A 20,010-nucleotide genomic window follows, 5' to 3' on the forward strand; every position below is an offset into this window, starting at 1 on the left:
CAACATCACGCTCGTGGTCGAGTCAACGCCGCCTTGACTTGACAATTGCGCACCAACAAACAGTTCTCCAAGATGTTCTCCGCAGTCATATTGTGGTTTTCCCTCTTCCCTTGCATCTATGCGCAGTTCTTTAGCCCCGTTCAAAAGAGAGAAACATGGAGAATAGGAGAAACAAAGAATATCTCTTATAGCACAAAGTTCAAAAACTACACAATAGCACTTTGGCAACAATCTCTGATTGGCGACTCCGCAAGCGTAGGAGACATTTTGTTCTCCATCCGTAAGTTGATGGGAGAGAATGAGTTTTCTTGGCCTCGCTAACAGGAACTCCAGAAGATGGCTCGGGTCCCGTCAAAGAGCTTACATGGACAGTCGCGACGAACAAGTTTGACTTGGGCTCGTCAAATGTCTTTTTCCTCTGGCTATTCGAAGGCGACCCGTCTCATCAGGGAAATTTCGACTTTCAACGCCTACTTCAATATCACCGACGAGTCCGAGATTCCCAAAGTAACCCTACCGTTATTAACATCCACAAGTGCGATAATCACTTCAACTTCCGAACTCCCAACCACCACTCAAACCCTTTCACCTGTATTTTTAGCAGAACCCTCGACCCAACAAACGATTGTCAGTGGACGACAGACCGCATCTGCTGGCACACCTACTTCCACTGCCAGACAGAGCAGCAGCGCTGAGTCTTCTGGTGGTAGTAATGGCAGTGGTCTACCTGTTGGATCGCAGGCTGGTATCGGAGTCGGTGTTGGTGTCATTGGAATCACTTGCGTAGTCTGCGCTATTACATGGTGCAGGTATCTCAAGCGACGTCAGAAGGCTCTTGACAATCTACAGGAAATGGCGTTATCACAGCCTCCTGCATACAACCGCGACTCGGCAAGATTAGCACCAGCGGTGGTAGAGGCGCCTCAGTCGCCGTCTAGATCGAACGGCTTTTACATCAGTTCGAAGCCTGTCGAGATTGGTTGATGGGATTGTTGGACGAGGACACGGTTTGCGCGGATTCTGTGTAATTCTATTCTCCTGCGGGTTTGCGATTCAGAGCGATGGCGCATGGCACATGGGCAGGGACTCACGAACATTCAAGATATCCGTGTAGTACAATAGTTATTTATGTTTAATGATACCACTAGATGGAGTAAGGTAGTAAGAGACTGAACTCAACGATGCGAATATGCCAAGTTGGCCGTAATGTGCCTTGCCCTGCCTGCCCCATCCGACGCTCTGATCTACTAACATGCCAAGTTATGCCTTTCAATATGCACACCTGCCATGGAAGCACCACGAGAATGTGTCTGTGGGCCTGACACTACAGCTCGTGGTCATTAAGGTTCTCAACAGGTGTGAAGATGTTTGCTACAGGGGGCGCAAGCATGTTTGTGTTAGGTTCTCAGCCAGCCACGCGGTGGACAGGCCACAAGGCCAATTATTGGGCTTCCTTCCAATCTACAGACGGCCCTGCAATCTTTCCACCGCGTGCCAGTATGGCCAGATTCTTCTTGGGTAGCCGTTACATAGTGTGAGGATCTTGGAAGTGACTTTCATATTGTACTTATGTAGTTTCTTGTTGAAGCAAACTATTTAGTTACCTACTAATAGCACCCAGTCAAGGTCGTCCAACACCCAAACCTAATTTGCCATTCAGTGACCTTTCTCCACTCAAACGTCACTATTCACCACTCGTAGAAGCTCATGGGTATGCCTTGGGATAGAAGCTTGAGGATTTGCTGCCCAGAAACGTCTCCACCACTGCCAGCTGCAATAAGAAACGGCCAAAAGTGCTCAGCCTCGGCTCTCACATGAGCCACATAGCTCGATGGATTATCACGCCAGCGCTTAAGAGCCTTTTCGCGAGTTTTTGCGTCGGCAATTGCCGCCGTGGACTCGAGGTAGCTTTCAAACTCCTCAGCCCCTGAGGGGAGTTCGCTAGAACCTTGAAACACATTTTTGATAGTCAAGAAGTCATGGTATGATCCGCCGCTCCCCATGATAGCGTATCCAAAGTCTCGAAAGTACTCCAAGGCGCAACCGAGACGCAAGTTCTTGTCTGTGGCCTCCTTCTCGTCCTTCCCAGTCAGAACAGACACCTGGACAACAGGTATGTCTGCTTCGGGCCGCATGATCTTGAGCGGGACAAAGACACCGTGGTCCAGGCCTCGCTTATAGTCGAGAACCGGTCTGAAGCCGCAATCCTGAAGTCTTTGGTTGATTTCCGCGGCTAAAACTGCGTTTCCGCGGATGGGATATTTGGTCTCGTAGGCCTCTGGTGGAACGAGGGATTGGGCTGCAGCCACAGTTCCGTAGTCGAAGTAGAGACCGGGATCTTCAAGAGCAGTGATTTCGGGCTCATTAGATTCCCAGTGCGCTGATAGAAGGATAATTCCTTTGGCCCCATCGAGCTTGCTGCCCAATTTGGCGACTTGCTGCCGGAAATCCTCCAAGCCTGGATGAATGAGTGGGAGGGGGCCTGCTCCATGGCTGATGAAAAGGGAAGGGGCGCGAATCTCTGGAATTGCCATAGTGAGAGAAGTGAAATCTTTTTGAATTTTGAATGAATTAGCAGGTAGTGTAATTGACAAAATTCATGTCTCTCCTTTAATATTTGGGCACGAGTGAGGAAAAAGCTGGGCTATTTATGGCATCGGCTGCAGAGTCTCCCGAAAGTCCATCGGCATAAAATATTGCGAATGATTCCAGTAGTAACTCATACTTCCCATCACGAGAAATGACTTATGACAGTGTATTGGTCTCAGGATCAATGTTGCAGCCCCTTCAAGAGCATCGTAGCATTGCTGGGTCCTGGCACGCCACTTGTCCGACACTACTCCGGCGGGTTGGCCCGGTCTTGGCCCAGCAAGCGGTGGGTCAGCGGCGGACTAGCGGCGGACTAGTTCGATATTCTACCCGAAACAGTTTGTCAGCAACCTGACTCTCCAGGAACAGTCCGCGCTATGAGTGCTCTGCGGGCTGCTCCGAAACTTCTCTCGAATTCATTCCAATGTGGTGTTTGCCAAGGTTACTTGATCTTGTACTAAGGCGAGTATGTCGGCAGATAGTCCTTCTTCAAACGCCTGTTATTCGTGCTCGACAAAGAAGAAGGGTTGCGATCGGCTACGACCGGCTTGTAGCCGGTGTATAGAGTAAGTCAGAAACGAGCGTTGTTTTACAAAGCACTCGAATTACTGATGCCGAAAAGTAACAATAGTTTATGTCACTACGGCTCTCCTTACAAGGAGGCACCTCGGGTTCCTTCTTCTCTTCTAGGGCCAACTCCATCAACACGCCAAGACCACGACGACTTGCTAACAGCACACGTATTGGCCACGCTGAAAGTCCTCGACCTTGAAATAGAGGGAGTGGTCGATGGATACTTGAGATCGATCCACGAATGGATCCCGATCATTCACCCAGCCAGGTTGAGAGAACAAGCAGCGTCATTACATAGCAGGCCATCTGCCGAGCTTGCCTGTCTCCTCTTGCACATTTTACTCATCACCCCGGTGATACCCTCTGCTTCGGCACCATATAACGAACCTCTCTTTCCGTCGCTCTATGATAATTGCAAGTCGTCATTCCTATTATTACAGAAATATTCGAGAGGCCATTTGCAAACCATCCAGTCAGGCCTACTACTTACTATATACGAGCAAGGCCGGGGCCTCGTGTCTGACGCGTATGCCACGCTGGCAATATGTGCCAGTCTTGGCCACATCACTGACCTACACCAATCCTTGAATCCCGCTACAGTGTTCAGTGAGGAGAAGATGCGTGTGTGGTGGGCTATTTTCTTCCTCGATAGACTTGACTCTTATTCCACTGGAAACACTGAACGAGCACCACTTGTTCGCGATGCTCGACTCGGTGCGATACTTCCCAGAGAGGATGATACATGGAGTCAAGATCTCAATACCAGCGGCTCGTTCCAACCGCTTGCATTTTCTGCAGACGATTTTCAGACCTACGGGGTCTTCGCCAGCGAAATCCAGGCCCTCTACGCGCTGCAAAGTGTCATGCAGCGCACCAGAAATCCGTCTGTCGAGCTTGAGACACTTCTTGACCATGATTCGTGGAAGCTCGACATGCTGATACAAAAGAAAATCCGGGAAACCCTGACCATAAGCTGGAGGCGGTTGGAGCACCAGTACACAGTGGTTACTGTATATCTCTTGCAAGTGATACTCCAAAAATGCGTCAGGGAGCGGCAGCTAACAAAGTAAAGGGCACTAATAAAACTCCACGAGAAAAGGTTGACATGTAAAGATGGGGAAGAACTTCCTTTGTTTGTCAAGGAATCATCCATCGCAGCTCTTGAAATGGCCCTTACCATTGCGCATGATCTGATGCGTATGGAGAAGACCGTGGACATTCTCAAACTCGACAGGATGCCTCTCACCGCTGTCATCCTGTACAAGAAGGTCGGCTTAGCAGCAATCCTGCTAGGAGAACACTACGGTCGTGACACCGAGACTCTGTTACGAGAAGTGATTCAGATGCTCTCGGAACGAATTTCAAGAAGATGGAAAATTGCTCGTGGGTTCTCAACTTCAGCTCTATGGGCTGCTGTATTGGTACATGAAAGCACGACTGACTCTCTCAGTTCAAATCGCTTCTCAACTCCGCGAAGCCCTTCCTCTGGTTCAGGACGTAGACATAGCTTCGGCGACTCAACTCTAGCTTACCGAGACTCAAACCTTGAGACAAAAATCCGGTTATTCTCTTTAGACCGCACCTCTTGTTGAGTTCAGCGTGGAGTTCGATCCCAAACTGCCTCCCAGCGCCGCCGTGTAAGCGAGATTCCATGTCAAACTCACTCCGCTCAGGTAGGGGCTGTCAGGAGTCTGCTTCTTCATGAACTCGTAACTTTCAACCGCACCAGCCTTATCCGCAATCGCGAGGTTAGCGTACACATGGCCCGCGAAGCCGCCGCTAGTGAGAGATCCCGACTTGTTGCCGGCAAAGTACTGGTCCCATTCCTCCCTCACAAACGAAGCCTTCCGTACATACGCGCTACTCGGCACGATTGGCAGCATATGAATGCCCTGAATATAAGCAATTTCGTCGCCAAAGTACGTCGTGTGGTTGATCTTCCTGTCCCAGAGAATGCCTGTCGCGCGGTTTCCAATGAAGTTGGGCGGCTGAACATCGTTGTCGCTTGCCATGAGGAAGTATGACTGAAGACTGCGTGCCGTCACGGCAAGCTGGAGGTTGCCTCGGCCCTCGAGTTTGGCGTCTCCAATAACCTTGCCCCACATCTTGATCGCGTACGTCGAGAAAGCATCCTCGGCAGAGGACTCTTGGTCCTTGCCATCCGGCGCTTCAAGTACACCCCTGGCCCAGCTGTGGCCATGAAACCAGTCGAAGTTTCGCGAGAAGGGAAAGAAAGGGTCTTCGGTTGATGGGTTGGACCAGTCACGAATCAAGTTGTTGACCCAAATCTTGTTGAGGCCGTCATTCTTTGTCAACCAAGATGGGTTGAAGTGGGCAATGATTGCAGCAGCATACACATAGTAGCCGTAGTGAAAGTTGTGATCGTTATAATACGTGTTACCAAAGTCGATCGAAGAGTCGTTGTTGCCGTACGACCCAGAAGAGACCAGGCCTTTCCACACGTCGTCGTAGAACAGGGGGTTTGGCTCCTGGTTGTTGACATACTTGTCAAACGCAGCCTCAAGCTTAGTGAGCGAGCTGGCTGTGAATGAGGTATCTCCAGCAATGTTGTTGACAGCATAAATCGCCCTTGCGTAAACCGAAAAGGCGATTCCAGCGTAATACTTGGACGTTAAGTTGGTCAGGGTTGTAATGTCCCGCGCAAGCTCGATCTTTGCTGCCATAATGATTGCAGCTTTAGCGTCTTCTGAAACGGTTGCTGCTGAGCCCGCGGATCCCACTGATCCAAGACTAGGCGACCAAGGATCAAAGCCCATATCCGTCGGGAGTTCGGGTTCCACCATGGTAAACTCGTCCGCAAGCGTAGCCGTGGCAATTCCCTTGGTCGTACTCGCCAATGTGATGTTCGTTAAACCCCTGGCGGTCTTTTGGTCAAATGACTTGACGTGATGCGGCAGAGCAAACATGAGAAGTGATCGTTCCTTGATCCCCTTCTTTTCCCACGCCAGGGTATAAGTTCCAGTCTTGCCGGAGACAGAGCCCGAGAGCGTGGCGCCAACCGGGTACGCTCCAGCGGCCTTGCTAAAGACGTCAATTCCGGCTCTACCTGCTGGGTTCTTGGCGATTTGAACAGTTCCAGTAAATTGCTTTGGTCCCAAAATGGTTCCCTTGTCAGTCATCCGAAGAGTTGGTCTCTCAGACGTGGAAGTTGGGTTGAGGTAAATCAACCAACTCGATCCATCGCCCAATCGCGCATCCCACCCATACACTGTAGCTCCAAGTCCATGGGAACTCAAACGAAGGTCGGTGATGTTTGAGAAGTGCTTTTGAGACTGGATGAGAACGGTCGCGTCGTTGTAAACACCTGTGACGAAAGCCATGCCCTGGACTACGGGGAATGAGACAATCGGTTTGGCGCCTTTTCCTGTTGCAAGGTTGACATTGGCGGAAAATGCTGTCAGCGAGTCTGTAGTCAGAACCGTTCCATTCTGCAGCTCCCGTGCCGAAAGCGCGATAGATTGATCAAAGAATGGATCCTCGAAAGACTGCACGGGCTCTCCAGGCCCGTAGATGAAGTTGCGCCGATCCTTATGAGAGATAGACAAGCCGTGGCCCTGTTTGACGGTATCATTAGACCACCAGACGGAGTAAGGGTGAGTCCATGTCGCGTTGTCTTGGTTATTGGCGAAGAAGTTCGCGTAGAATTTGTTGGTTTGGATTGGGTTGTCGTTGTTATCGACTCCGACCGGTTTCTGTGGGTGATCTGCTCTCGACGGAACTAGAATTGGCCGGTCGTGAGAAATTTTCACGAAAACGTTGTCTGATCCTCCTCTCGCTGATTCTCCATTTGCCCTCACGTTATGGATAACTGAGCGTCGCATTTCGCCGTGACTGTGGAATCCATGGTGCCGGTGGGATTGAACGCCTCCGAACAGCAGGATGACTGCCACAATGGTTTTGCTGAACATTGTTTAAAAGAGTGACAATAATGAGTGACTTGAAATATCCTCTAATGAGGCTACACGAAAAATGAAGACAATGATCAGTGAAGATCTTCAGTCGATATGACCATAGGACATTCTCATCTCTAATATCTGCTTTGGGGGGCGGGAGCCGATGGGTATTGCCCGTTGAGGGGCTATCAGGGGGTTTTGAGTTTATCACCATCAACAGCTTTATGCGGTACCAATTTCGGACCCCGGTGAACTCAAATCTGAGTTCATATCCATGTCTTGTCTGAGTCCTCTCATCCACTCAAATCGAAATGCTTCGTTTAACTTCAGACGACAAACATCAAACGTTAGTAATCCATCCGATTCGCCAATGATAGAAGATTTTCTCAGTCAAACGGCTGCAGCAAAATACTTTACCCGGAGCACTCACGTTGGCTCTAGTGCATGGTCAAATAGGAGTTGAGGGGGCTGACTCGGACCATTTTCAGCGAGCTTTTCTAGCTGAATGCTGGTGAAGAAAACTGAAAGACTTAGAAGGGCCATGTACTTGCCCCGGAGTTTTCTCTTTCCGTTTCGAAACATTTTCAGTAAGTGTCATTACGATTGAAGTTAGGTAAAAGTCTTTGATCCATTATAATAAAATGAAAAGTTTCTTTTGGAACCAAAGAGGCCGGTGGGATGTTGATGATCCATGTGGCATAAGCTAGATGTAATAAAAGCCCTCGTATCAGAACGAGGAATATCATGGAATAGAAAATTCAGTGAATTTCTGGTCTGAAAGCTGAATCATCTAGTTACGGCGAATGTTCAAATTAAGAGGCCATTTTCATGAAGAAGAGCCGTGTAAAAGCTGATAATTATTATTACCACACAAAAATTCACTTGTCTTTAATTCGACGACAAATGGTCCCGGACTTTGCTAGAGTCTGGTACACTTGACCTGAAACGAGTGCATATTGGATGAGACAATTGATAATGTTATAAGACCAACGCATTGTATGAAAACCCGCATCGCAAGAGAACACTGATAGTCAAGCTACATGTAGAAATAATTGAAACGGTCTGCCACGCAACTAGCTTTTACACCCAACTGGTAGTACTCCTGCTTTCCTTTCACCTCGTCTCTGCATACTTCATCCACAACGGCTCCTGCAACAACCTGTCCAAGCAGTTCTTCTCAACGCCCACAAGGATCTCCATCCCACCGTCCGGCAAGATAGGCATAACAACCTGCAACCCATTGATCACACCAACATGCGGCGCGCGAACGGCCTGGATCGTGTCGCCCAGCACCGGTCCCCACTGCACATCGTACAACGAGAAGTTCACCCATGACGTCTGAATGCAGTTGTTGCCGGGAACATCCAGGAGAGCCGTAGGGATGATACGGTTCACATCCTCCACCGCGTCAATGAGCGTAGCCACATCGTCGACAAACTGGTTGTCAGCGCGGATCAACGCCTGACGAACCAGAATCGCCAAGTCGGCTAGGGACGCCGAGCCAAGCATCTTACGGATCGGCGCCGAAGCCGCCACGTAGCCGAGGAAGCAGCCCATGGTCTCCGGGTGCACCGGCGGGTCCGTACGCAGGCGGGCGTCGACGGCGATGTTGAAGACAGATACCGGGTCGCCCTCAAGGGTTTCGAGGGGTGACTGCACCGCCATGACGGTACGCCAGAGCAGCGCCGAGAGCGCGTCGTTGGTCGAGACCCACCTCTGCTTCGTGGGCTCCGTTGCGTTTTCCGGAGAGGCTTCGGCCTTGAGCCTGGCGAGGGCCTCAGGCGAGAAGTAGAAGATTTGGCCGCGGTGGTCCTCGGAGAGAATCTTCGGCGGCATGCCCTCGGGCGTGAAGGGGATGATGGTGTACTCTGGGTGGTCTTCCGCACGACCTGGGTTCTTGCCGGTTGGGCTCATGATGCGTTGACGGTCTCTGAGAAACGCTTCATCGAGCTTGAAGGGATCTGTGATCTCGAGGCCTTGGGCTCGACGACATTCTTCTGCCCAGATCTTGGTCCAGATCAGGAACGTCTTCCCGTCTCCAAACATGTGGAATATGCACCAGGAAAGAATCAGCCCTCCTTGGATGAAGTTGGCTTGCGGAAGAGACACGGGCAGCCTCTCAACCGGAGTTGCCCACACCGAGCGCCGGCATATAGTATTTGCGTCAAAGGAAGCCACCGGAAAGTTTTTGGATTTAAGTTCCGAGTAAGTCATGGGGAAAGCTCTGGGAGCTCGAAGGTCCTTGACGGTGATGCCTTCAATGTCTCCATGACGGAGTCTCTGAAGCTTCAAGACGCCGGCTTGCTTTGCGTCTGGGTTTGGAACAGCTTCACATCCCAAAACAGCGATACGCTGTTGTGCGGCTTCATACCCTGCGCGTAAAATAGAAGCAGCTTGATCGAGGTCGTAATCTTCGGGGAGCTGGAAAGGGAAGACATATCGAAGGTAGCCTTTGGGTCCGATACGCTCGAGGGGCGTGAGATCTGGGATCTCTGTGAAGCCCGATAAGGAACCCATGACTGTTGACGTACGCGAAGTGTATGCAAATACTTTTTGCTGTAAAAAGTATGGTAATAGCAAAAGGCTCAAGAATGGCGACTGTAATTATACCTGATACTTGAAGTCCTTCGCTGTGTCTTTGTCCGTACGCTTAACGCTCCAGACCATCATGTAACGCATGCTAGCCACGCCGCACTCGTACATTCAAATCAGGTCATAGCATATTACAATCCTCCAGCAAGGGAGGCAATGACTTCAGGGGATACTTCTTTCAAAGACTTGGTACTAAAGACAGGAACCTGCCGGTGTTCTCTTCCCTGTCTTGACGGCGTGAAATAGACTGTCGACCCTGTTCTGTGTTTTCTAGCCCTGGTTCCAACAAGAACCAGGATCGACCTCCTTCACTCCACATGGAGTAGGAGCCAAGGAAAGAGAAAAGGCCCATTCGACCATCTCAAGCTCGAGATTTGTCCTCAAACTCAAGAATATGTAATTAATACAGGCTTGGCTGATGCTCTCGCTGATCAGTATCCAGGTCAACAAGTATCCTCGTGCTACAAAGTAGTGCGTCGATAGTAGACCACTTCCAGCATCAACCAACAAGCTGGAAGTGTCCGTCATTTAGATAGAAGTAGGCCACGAAGAGGAAGCCACATGTGATATCCTTATCCTTCCATGCGGGACTCGGACCCCTGGTTCCCCGAGACAAAGCAGCCAGACGGGCCGTTGGTGAAGGACGGCAGGATCAGCGGCTCCTCGACGTTGCAACGTTCACCCGTCATCCCTTTTTAGAGATACTCGAGCCATCTCATTCTCGAGTCACCATTTTGCGCTCTGAAGCAAATTCAGCTTTCCGACAAGGATGGCCTGTCATCTCAAAGTCCTGTTGGGCGGTCTGGGCACTTCAGCAGGAACGTGAGTATGGCCCATCAACGCTTGCTCATTACATTCCTGTTCCTGCTTGCGTGGGACGCGCACCAACGAAGATGAAGTGTCAAGACTCCAGGGGAATTGCGGATCACAGAACAGATTCCGCAAACACAGAGCTTCCCCGTCTGTGCAGATAATCCTTGAATGGAAGAAATCAGAAACGATCCACATTGTTGGCCCTTTGGCGAGCCAGAAAGGGAAGCATCAGGCCATGCGGAAATCCGGGCCTGTCTGCCCACTACCAACAGCATTTTGAACCCTGCACCCTCTGGATACAGACGAAGAGACTGGACCCGTTGGGTATGCGGGACGGGGATGTCCAACGTGAATGCAACGGTGCACGGAAGCATCACGGTGGAGATTATACGCAGAGCAGCTGCGAATACCACGGCTTTACCTGGGTCGGAGGGTATCCGAAAGATACACGTCCAACTCCTCCAACATGCATCATATTTGCTTTTTGCGCCTCCTGGGACACCAAGCTGTGCCGCAACGATTCTTTGACCCAACTTTGAGATCCCATGAAGAAATGTCAACTCTTGGGATCTCATAGGATGGATGTCACCCATGAACACGTAGGCTCATCTCAGTCCTCTCCTCCCGTCCCTATCAACCCTTTCGCCGTGATGTAGTATTTCCCTTCGACTTTACACCAACTTCTCATTCCTCCGACGATGGAACCTGATCCCAACATCGTCGCCATCTTTGGTCCACCTCCAGATGGCCTCGACATTTCAGAAAGCAGCGTCGCTCGCAATGATGCCGCCGTCATAGTACTAGCCGTGCTAGCCTCCGTGGCCGTGGTGCTCCGGCTGATGGCGAGGTTTCTTCAAGGGCATAGTCTAAGGGCTGATGATTGGACGATTCTTCTCTCACTTGTAAGTGATTCATACTAATCTCATGGAAGTTGAGGATGTTCACGATGTTAATGATATCGTCTCATCACAGCTTCTCGTAGGCGCCACCGTCGGCCTTAGCATCGCAGGAGGAGCCTACGGCGCAGGTAACCACATCTGGTCATTCACACCTCTAGACCTAACACAAGTCTTCAAAGTAAGCCACCTTTTCTTGATCCTACTCCATCGAGATCCTCCTCAGAAGAATTGCAAACCCTCAGCGAGCTTGAACTCCAAGCTCATACTGACTGCCTAAACACAGATCCTCTACGCCTACACCTTCATCTACGGCACTGCCTGCGCCGCCACCAAAATCTCCATCCTCCTCTTCTACCAACGCATCTTCCTCCTCTCCACCGCCTCCTCCCCGTCCTTCAAGTTCTCCCTTGTCGCAGGCTACGTCCTCTCCATCGCCTACCCATCATCATCTGGGCCACCATGGCCAACGCGTGTCGCCCGCTCTCGTTTTACTGGAACCAATTTGTGGGCGAAGAGGGCAAATGCATCGACATTAACACCTTTTACCTCGCGCTCGCCATCATCAACATGGTCAACGACGTCATCGTCCTCTTGATTCCCATCCCGCAGATCTTAAAGCTGCAAATGTCGGGTAGGAAGAAGGCTGCTGTTTGCAGTATTATGTTGTTAGGAAGTTTGTAAGCCACCGCCATTTTCTCCCTCCCCCCTTCTTTTCACCACCAATACACCCATAACCTTTAGCAATCACAACCGATACCTATACAAGACGCCCATACTAACCCAGACTCCCCTCCAGCGTCTGCGTAGCAAGTATAGTCCGCATAACCCACCTCTCAACCTTCTCCCGCGCCCTCGACATAACCTGGCAAATGGGCCCCGTCTTCATCTGGTCCGCAATAGAACCATCCATCGCAATCGTCTCCGCCTGCCTCCCCCACCTCGCGCCCCTCCGCCGCCTCGTCCGCCACAAAATCTCATCTTCCCTGGGCCACTCCAGTGGCAATGCTGGAGGTGGAGGTAGGCCCTCATCCAACAGCGCACCGTGGCGATTAAAGTCGAAGCAGAGCACCAGCGCAGGAAAGAACAGCAGCTCGCAAAAGGGGACAGGTGGCGCCATGTTCACGTACGGCGGGTCGAGGTTTAATTTTGGCGGTGGAGGTGGGGCCGAAGTCAAGTTGGGCGGGGAGTCGGATGATGAGATTGGACTTACGAATCGTATCACGGTTAGATCTGGCGGTGTCAAGAATTTGTCTACTGGGTCTGGGTCCGAGGAGAATATCAATGGGGGGGTCAATTGTTGTTCAATCGAGCTTTATCCAGGAGAGCATGAGGAATTCGAGATAGTCGCCCACAAAATCAGGGACGACAGGACGTTCCCATGAGCTCGTGTACGAGACAGCGGAAAAGTGAATAAGAATGAATTAACAATGATCTTTTCTCGAGGTTCAAGTGAGTATGTACAGGGGAATCCTCTATCCAAACCCTGTGCCCTATGCCGCGAGACCAGTGTATCCATGAGTCCAGAGACGCCCACAGACGCCCACAGCTAATGCCCCAAAGACCCGTATGCTAACAAAAAGAAGGAAAAACAATCAGCATAGAAGAGACATGGTTCTGTTTGAAAGAACGCCTCTTTCAATGCTGCTGGCCCTGTTTTCTCTCCAGGTCGTTGGCGAGGTTCATGTGCATGAGGGCCTGGGCCGTCCAGTCCTCTTCGCTCTGGCCACCACCACCGCCCTGCTGATTCTTCCACAAATCCATGCTCTCTCGGCCGTCGACTCCGGGGAGGTGAATCGTCGGCGGTGTCTGGCCTGGCTTGGCGCCCACAGGCGGGGGGCCACCGTCTTCGCGACCAAAGGAATCAAAGTCTGGCAAGACGTAGCCGTGGCCCTGCGGCGCATTCGCTTGCTGTGCGAACGCAGGACCCTCGTCACCAGGCATCTCCGCAATGCCATCTTGGGCCTGTGGGGGGAGAGCTGCCATCTGTCCGACCTGATGCTCGAATTCTTCCTGCTCTAGAATTTGCGGTGCGTGTTCGACGTTGCGTAGGCTAGAAGACCCAGGCGCCAGGCCGCCCATGGTCATGCTCCTCTGGCTACTAACAGAGGCCCTGTGAGGGTTGGGGTCATCTGCACCAGGGTCGCCACCAACGATGCTGTTGGGGTCCATGTCTCGAATGGCGAACTGTGCGAGGGTTCGCATCTTACGGGTGACCCAACCAGCCAAAATCTTGCCGCGTTGCTTCTCGCCGAGACGCGATCGTGGGAAGTCGCCCTTGTTAACGAAGGCGACGATATCGACAATGATCTGGTGTTCATTGAGGATCGCGTTGACAATGACTGGCACCACGGAACCAAGGTAAGCCTTTCGTGTAATCTCGGCCAGCAGAACGACGAGACCGCCAGCTTGGAAGACGGCGCTGCAATCTGTTAGCCTAATGGACACTACTAATGGGGGATTTCAACTTACCATCCACCAGTCACGATGTTGCGGTGGCACCGTTCCACAGAGGCCTCGATATCCATAGGGAAGTGGCTGAGACCATTGATCTCAAACGTCTCGCCAATGTTGCCGAGAACGAACAAGACCTGCATATCAACCTGAGCGCCTCCAGGGCCGATAGGCCTGCTGACGTTATGCAAGAAACCCAAGTCGCCCGTGCGGACGTACTGAATGCTGGGATCACCATCGACGGTACGGCCGTCGAATCTTTCTGCGTCGAACACATCCTTGGAGCCGTAGAATGCCTTGACACAAGCCTCCGAGTCGACCCAAATCTCTCCGTACTCTCCATCGTGGCAGAGCAGTCGGCTCTCGGGGTTGACAATGGCGATTTGCGTAGAGACAGGCACCATACCGGAGTCCTGGAGCAGAAGCGCTTTAGGATCCTGTTCGGGATCTACGGGATAGATCAAACCGCGGCGGAGTGCCTTTGTGTCCAGCCAGAGCTCAATAGGCTCAATGCACATGTAAGACCTCGATGCGACCATGGGGTTGAGCACGTGAGAGTATACAGTGTTGATGGCGGTTCGGTCGAGGCCAGTAGCCGCGAAATGAAGCCGTACCTTCTGGAACACATCCACACGTGGCCGGCTTTCGGCCGAGATCATCATATTCTTGAGCTCGTGGAGCGTGAATCCCTTGCCCTGCATCGTGGCCATGGCGTGATCCAACATTTGTGGCGTCGCATAGGTGTCCTTGATCTTGTACCTAGAAAGAGTCACAAACAGCGACATTGGGTTTTGCGCAAACTCGACTGGCGAGAGTAGGTATGTGGGGGTGCCGATGTAGATGCCCATCAAGCATGAGTGAATGAAGCCGAGGCCAGTGGTACTACGCACACATCCCAGCACGGGGCGGGAACTTGTCATCTGGCAAGTCTCTTTCTGGACCTTGCACATGCCCAGGATGGTATCGTGCCCCAGCTGAACCGCAATGCGGCGCTGGTCGGGCGTCCAGTAGGTCCAGATGATTACAGGGTAACCAGTCTGGATCCAGGCGGGCTGCATGGTGATGCCGTTATCGCGCAGACCACTGCTTTGCTTTGGCGGCTTAGTGGTGTTGTAGTAGTTTGGCACACCGATCTTGAGAATGGAAGCGGCTTGTTTAACGTGGTTGGAAACCAGCTTCAGCTTGACCAAGTGATCAACTTCGTGATTGACCAGGATCGCTTTGACACGGAAGTCGGCGACGACATGCAAGAATGCCGGCACGTCCTCGTTAAGTCGGTTCTGATCCAGAGGGGCCAGAGGAATTACAACCGCGCCCAAGTTGATACAGGCATGGACGGCGTAGACAAACTCCTCTGAGTGCGTGTACATCAGAATCAAGTGGTCGCCAGGGCGAACCTTGACCTTGTTCTTCAGGTACAGAGCCACGGCGGCAACCTTGGTGTCAAACTTCTTCCAAGTCACGCCCTTGCCTTCTCTGCCACGACCGTCAATAGTGCAGTATGCGAGTTCCTCGGGTTGACGAGCAACGCGCCATTGGATCAGATCAGTAATGCAAGAGAAGTTGTTGAGCGGCGTTGAAGTGCGATCGTCAATGACAACCTCCCTTCGGTCGATACCCGAGTATTGCTTGTCGGATGACATGAGAATTCCAGCACGCGAGTCTGATGAAATCGGAGACCAAATGCCTCCTATAGGATCGACTCCAATGGGGAGGTTGAGTACAGCATGCTCAACACCAAACTTGACGTGAACGCAGGGCAGGTTGCCCAAGTCAAACTCTCTTCTGCATAGCATATTACCGATGTCCCTACGTCCGTTCTTGACTACTCTGGGCAGCGAGTTTGGTGCCGTGATCATGACGCAGTAAAGTCTCAAGTGGTGTTCTTGCATGAGTACGTCCATACATCTCTCGGCGAGGGAGTCGAGCAACGCAGTGTCGAGTTGCCTGGGGGGTCCGCCTGAGGTCAGAGGCGCGGTCGATGCAGCTGGTGATTCCAAAACAACAATTGGGAGATGCTCCTCGTTGACAAATACGTCAAACGCAGAGCAGTCGTAAATCTTGGGAACATTCTTGACGATGCTGACGACGAGGTGCTGTACAAAGAAGTACCTGTACTCAGCTACCTCGGTGCCATGCTCGACCCATTCAACCTTTTGACGAATGCGATCCTCGTAAAGGCCAAGCACAAAGAGCTTGCCCTCGATGACGGTGCCCAACAGACCAGTCCTCAGGAACTCGGGCTCTACAACAGTGGGTGTTGGCTCGCCGGGATCAAACTTGTAAGGCCGGGCGTGGAATATTTGCTCCGTGTGTTTTGGCAGAGCCCAGAAGCCTCCTGATAGTGATGGCGAGTCCACCCAGATTTCTCCGACGGAATGTGGTGATGCCAACAAGCCAGTTTCCGGATCGACGACTGCGAGAGTGGCATCGGGTATAGGGTATCCAAAAGCACCGATACGAACAGTGCCCTGTTCGGTAGCAGCTCGTTTTCGCGCTTCGTCTCCGATTGCGACTACCACAACTTCGTTCGTTTTCAACGCCTCTCTGTCGAGGAGCACCTCACTCAGTTCGTTCTTAGCGCGCTGCTCTGTGGTGGTGGTGCCGCCGCCTCCCAAGAGACTGCCGAATCCATTTGAGGGCGCAAGCTTCACCTCTTCCTTCTCTTCTTCATCGGAATCGATATCGGAACCCATGTCCAGCTTCAAGGGGCAGCCCATCCGCTCTTCGCCTCCTAGCCAGTCACGAATACTGATCACCATGCCACCGTGCTCTGGCAGGCATAGCATTGGCGCGACAACCTCGCGAGCTCGTGGGTTTCGAAGTGGCCTCAACCATCTATCCGCTAGTACTTCGTGAAATTCACCATCAACCGTCAGGGTATCAATTAGGCACAGTTTGACCGTCTGGAAGTTGGGCTCCATGCCCTTTTTGAAATTTCGTGTCGTCATAGGATCTGACTGGTAGTTGTAGGCGGCGCGCTTCAAGCCAGGGTAGTCGGCAATCATGAGTGTCGCTTTGTACTTGGTGATGAGATGAGCGTAGAGCCCCGGCACTTCAACAGCCTTGTTCTCAACCCAAACAGTCGTGTGACCGCCGTACACGGTGAGAAGGACACCCAGAATCATGCCAATGCCCTGTCGAGGATCCAGGTAAGAGAGGAGCGTCTCGCTGGTCGCTCCAGCACCGATGAGCCGGCCGTTCTTGTCGCGCAGAGTTCGACTAAAGGTATCACCAGGGCCATTTCCTGGCACCGTCGTGACCACAGCACTCAAGCAAGCCATCTGGTGCATGACTGTCCTGTGACTCAGGACCACGCCTCGCAGGTCACCCGTAGGCGCGCGGGAGAACTCGATGTATGCCAAGTCTGGTACTGTCAAAGGCGGGACATCGTCTTTGCGCTTGGGATGGAAACTGCCAAACTCGTTCGTTTTCCACCATTCTACGCCCTTGGGCCAATTAAGCTTCTGTGTTGTTATGTCGCGCTGGAAGGCCTTGAGGTTGTTGTCCGTCGTAAGCGCCAGATGCGCCTGCGTTGAGGTGAGGATCAGGTTCAGCTTCTGATAGTCTTGCAAATCATTGATCGGTACTGCAACTACGCCAGCAATAAAGCATCCGAGCAGAGCAATGGCAAAGTCGATGACTTCTGTGTCGCGGTAAATCAGGGCAACGCGATCGCCGCGATACAGCGAGCTCTTGTCCCGAATGACCTGTGCCACCTTCTCGGCTCTTGACGCAAGTTTGTCCCACGTGATAGAAGCGATTTCTTTGCCCTTGCTGTCCAGCACCCAGTACGCGGGCAGCTTCGCCATCGTCTTTCCCCTGTGCCTCAGGACTGCGGCAATATTATCAAACTTGGACATGGGGGTATTGCTGTCGTGCGGGTCGGATATCGCAAACGGAAGGTCGCGAGGTTCGAGTGGCATCTGGTACTCGAGCACTTCTGGCGGGGGTAGGTCGTTCGCCGTGAGCATAGGCGGCGCCATGGCGGCCGTTGGTGAGAAGGCCTCTCCTGACGAGTATCTGTGTCCTCCGCCATATTCTTCCTGGCCATTCTGGTCGTAACCCTGTTGATCATAACCCTGTCCCTGCTCAAAGTTCTGTCCGCCGCCGGTGAAGCCCGAGAAGTATCCAGTCGAGTCGAGCATCGTGCCTGTCCGGCTGTCGTATGGGTTCTGCCCGTGCTGGTCCATGTAGTGGCCTTGCTGGTCAGGATTAAATGCGTAGTCGGTTGAGACCATCGTGCCTGATCGAGTGGGTGGCTCATTAGCGGCACCGAGGAAGAGTGAATCGTGCTGCTTCATGTTCGGGCGTTGGTCGGCGAGGGGGCCGCCAGGTCGGAGGAGACCCGCAGGATTCATGTCGGGCGAGGTATAGCCAGCCCCGGGCGATTGGTACCCAGGCGATGCGTAGCCACCAGAGCCATGACCTGAGCCGTGGCCGGAGCCATGGCCCGAACCATGACCGCCGAATGGCGACTGTGGACGGTATGAGCCGGGAGAGGTCGGGCTGGTGGGATCGGAGTCTCTACCGCCGAGCGCGGCTAGAGCTGCTGCACGGTGACCATCGCTCGAAGGGTGTCCCGGGTTGTCAGGGTCGTGGATGCCCAAGCCGCCTCGGGGTTTGGCAACAGCTGGAGCGGCAGCAGGTCCAGGGCTCATGTATATCGAAAAGAGTTGCGTCCGTCGCTTCTGGTATCTGCGGGGAAAGGGAATCGGTTAGCCGCTGTCGCGCCGTTCGCAAGAAACGGGGGAGGGGGAGGTCATGATGGAGGGGTCAGCACCAACCCTTTCTCTGTGATGTCGCCTTCCTATAGCCACGAGAATGCGTCAGTCAATGCGACAAAAAGCGATAGTAGATAGTTTGGACAAGGCTGCGGGTGCTCGAGCACGATGCGCACATGCGCGCATGCGCAAGGCCGTCGTCTCGAGGTGGACGCAAAGTTGTGCGATTCCAGACGAGACGGTGCCAAACGGAGACTTTGAGGGTTGCAAACATACCTCCAACTCCTTCTCCAGCTCCTCGAGCTTGTCCTGCAATTCAGGATCTAATTGTGCGGCCATGACGGGCGAAAACAATGATGGTAACTATGCACAATGGAAGCGCAGGATGCAACAGCGACAAGACAAAAAGGAAGGGGAGAGAATAGGGTCTAGAATGCAGAATGGGCCGAGACCCCCGGGGTTAAGGGGATTGTGGAGAGAGATAGAGAGGAGAGGAGGGGTGGGAGGTTCCGTTCGTAAAGAGTTTAAGGAGGGACGATCGCAAGCTGTCGATGTCTCTGACTCTGTGTCTGGTTGGATCCCCTCATCCAGTCTTGCCCAGGTCTTGTCTCGTGTGTCTTGTCTTGGTGATGGCAGTAGCAATTCCGTAGCAGTGGTGCTGGCATCCTCAAAGAAAAGTCTCGTGACGTAGGTTGGACCAGGACAGCAAGAAGTGCGGTCGCTTTACCTGGTTGGGTCAAGGATGGATGGATGTCAGGCAAGGTTGGTCGAGTTTCTTAAGATTAACCTGAAGAGGCTGGCGGGCAACTGGACTGGGCTGAGTGTGGGCGGGAGAGGAAGCCCAAGAGGAAAGGCGGCGGCGGCGACAGCTAACTTTGAAGGTACTTTCCTTTCCACCTTTCCACCCACCTTCCTTGGGACGACTCAGGGAGTCAGGGTTCCGGGCGGGAACACGGGGAATTTGGTAGTGCGGCCACGGGCGCCTACTGTAACTTACCTTACCTTACCTTACCTTTACTGCGTAGTTATTCGTACACCTACTACCTCACTGAAGGCGTGAGAGTCCAGTGTGGTGAATGATTATCGGTGCAGCATGTACTTCGTATTTCATCCAAGTTTAGAACGAGGAGGGGGTGATCTACCCTGAGCATCCCAAGAATGGCCAAGCAAAACCGTCCATCATAGTGGCCGTTATTCTCAGAGTTTATGTGTCCAAATGTTCGGCATTTCAAGTGGCCTGTAAAAGCTGAGAGAGTCATTCCGGGAGACGGGCAGCAACAAGTTCATCCTGGCGGAGCCGACAGCGGGTGTCAACTCATGAATTAGCATCGAGATCCCGGAATCACCATCCAAACAGACTTTCAGGTACCCGCAAGGCAAATCTCACACTCACTCTCACACTCACTCTCACACTCACTCTCAGTCTCACACTCATTTTCATTCTTACTCTCACTT

General features: G+C 52.4%; 4 protein-coding genes across 4 annotated transcripts; all 4 read right to left on the bottom strand.

Moving 5' to 3' along the window:
• Positions 1-1,688: 1,688 nt before the first annotated feature.
• Positions 1,689-2,534, bottom strand: N0V96_007570 (uncharacterized protein; the record flags this gene model as incomplete). Its single annotated transcript, XM_053194463.1, has 1 exon — positions 1,689-2,534. The coding sequence occupies one exon, from the start codon at positions 2,532-2,534 to the stop codon at positions 1,689-1,691; it is 846 nt and encodes a 281-aa protein (XP_053047959.1).
• Positions 2,535-4,733: 2,199 nt separating this feature from the next.
• N0V96_007571 (uncharacterized protein) lies at positions 4,734-7,004 on the bottom strand (the record flags this gene model as incomplete). The annotated part of the gene is made up of 1 exon (XM_053194464.2): positions 4,734-7,004. The coding sequence occupies one exon, from the start codon at positions 7,002-7,004 to the stop codon at positions 4,734-4,736; it is 2,271 nt and encodes a 756-aa protein (XP_053047960.2).
• A 1,185-nt stretch (positions 7,005-8,189) lies between these two features.
• N0V96_007572 (uncharacterized protein) lies at positions 8,190-9,593 on the bottom strand (the record flags this gene model as incomplete). The annotated part of the gene is made up of 1 exon (XM_053194465.2): positions 8,190-9,593. One exon carries the CDS (start codon positions 9,591-9,593, stop codon positions 8,190-8,192), a length of 1,404 nt encoding a protein of 467 aa, XP_053047961.2.
• A 3,422-nt stretch (positions 9,594-13,015) lies between these two features.
• On the bottom strand, positions 13,016-18,894 carry N0V96_007573 (uncharacterized protein; the record flags this gene model as incomplete). Its single annotated transcript, XM_053194467.2, has 4 exons — positions 13,016-13,799; positions 13,850-18,529; positions 18,619-18,641; positions 18,832-18,894. 4 exons carry the CDS (start codon positions 18,892-18,894, stop codon positions 13,016-13,018), a joined length of 5,550 nt encoding a protein of 1,849 aa, XP_053047963.1.
• Positions 18,895-20,010: the final 1,116 nt, after the last annotated feature.

Source organism: Colletotrichum fioriniae (genome assembly GCF_027942845.1).
Source record: "Colletotrichum fioriniae strain IMI 355084 chromosome Unknown scaffold_9, whole genome shotgun sequence".
In the NCBI taxonomy this organism is placed as follows: domain Eukaryota; kingdom Fungi; phylum Ascomycota; class Sordariomycetes; order Glomerellales; family Glomerellaceae; genus Colletotrichum; species Colletotrichum fioriniae.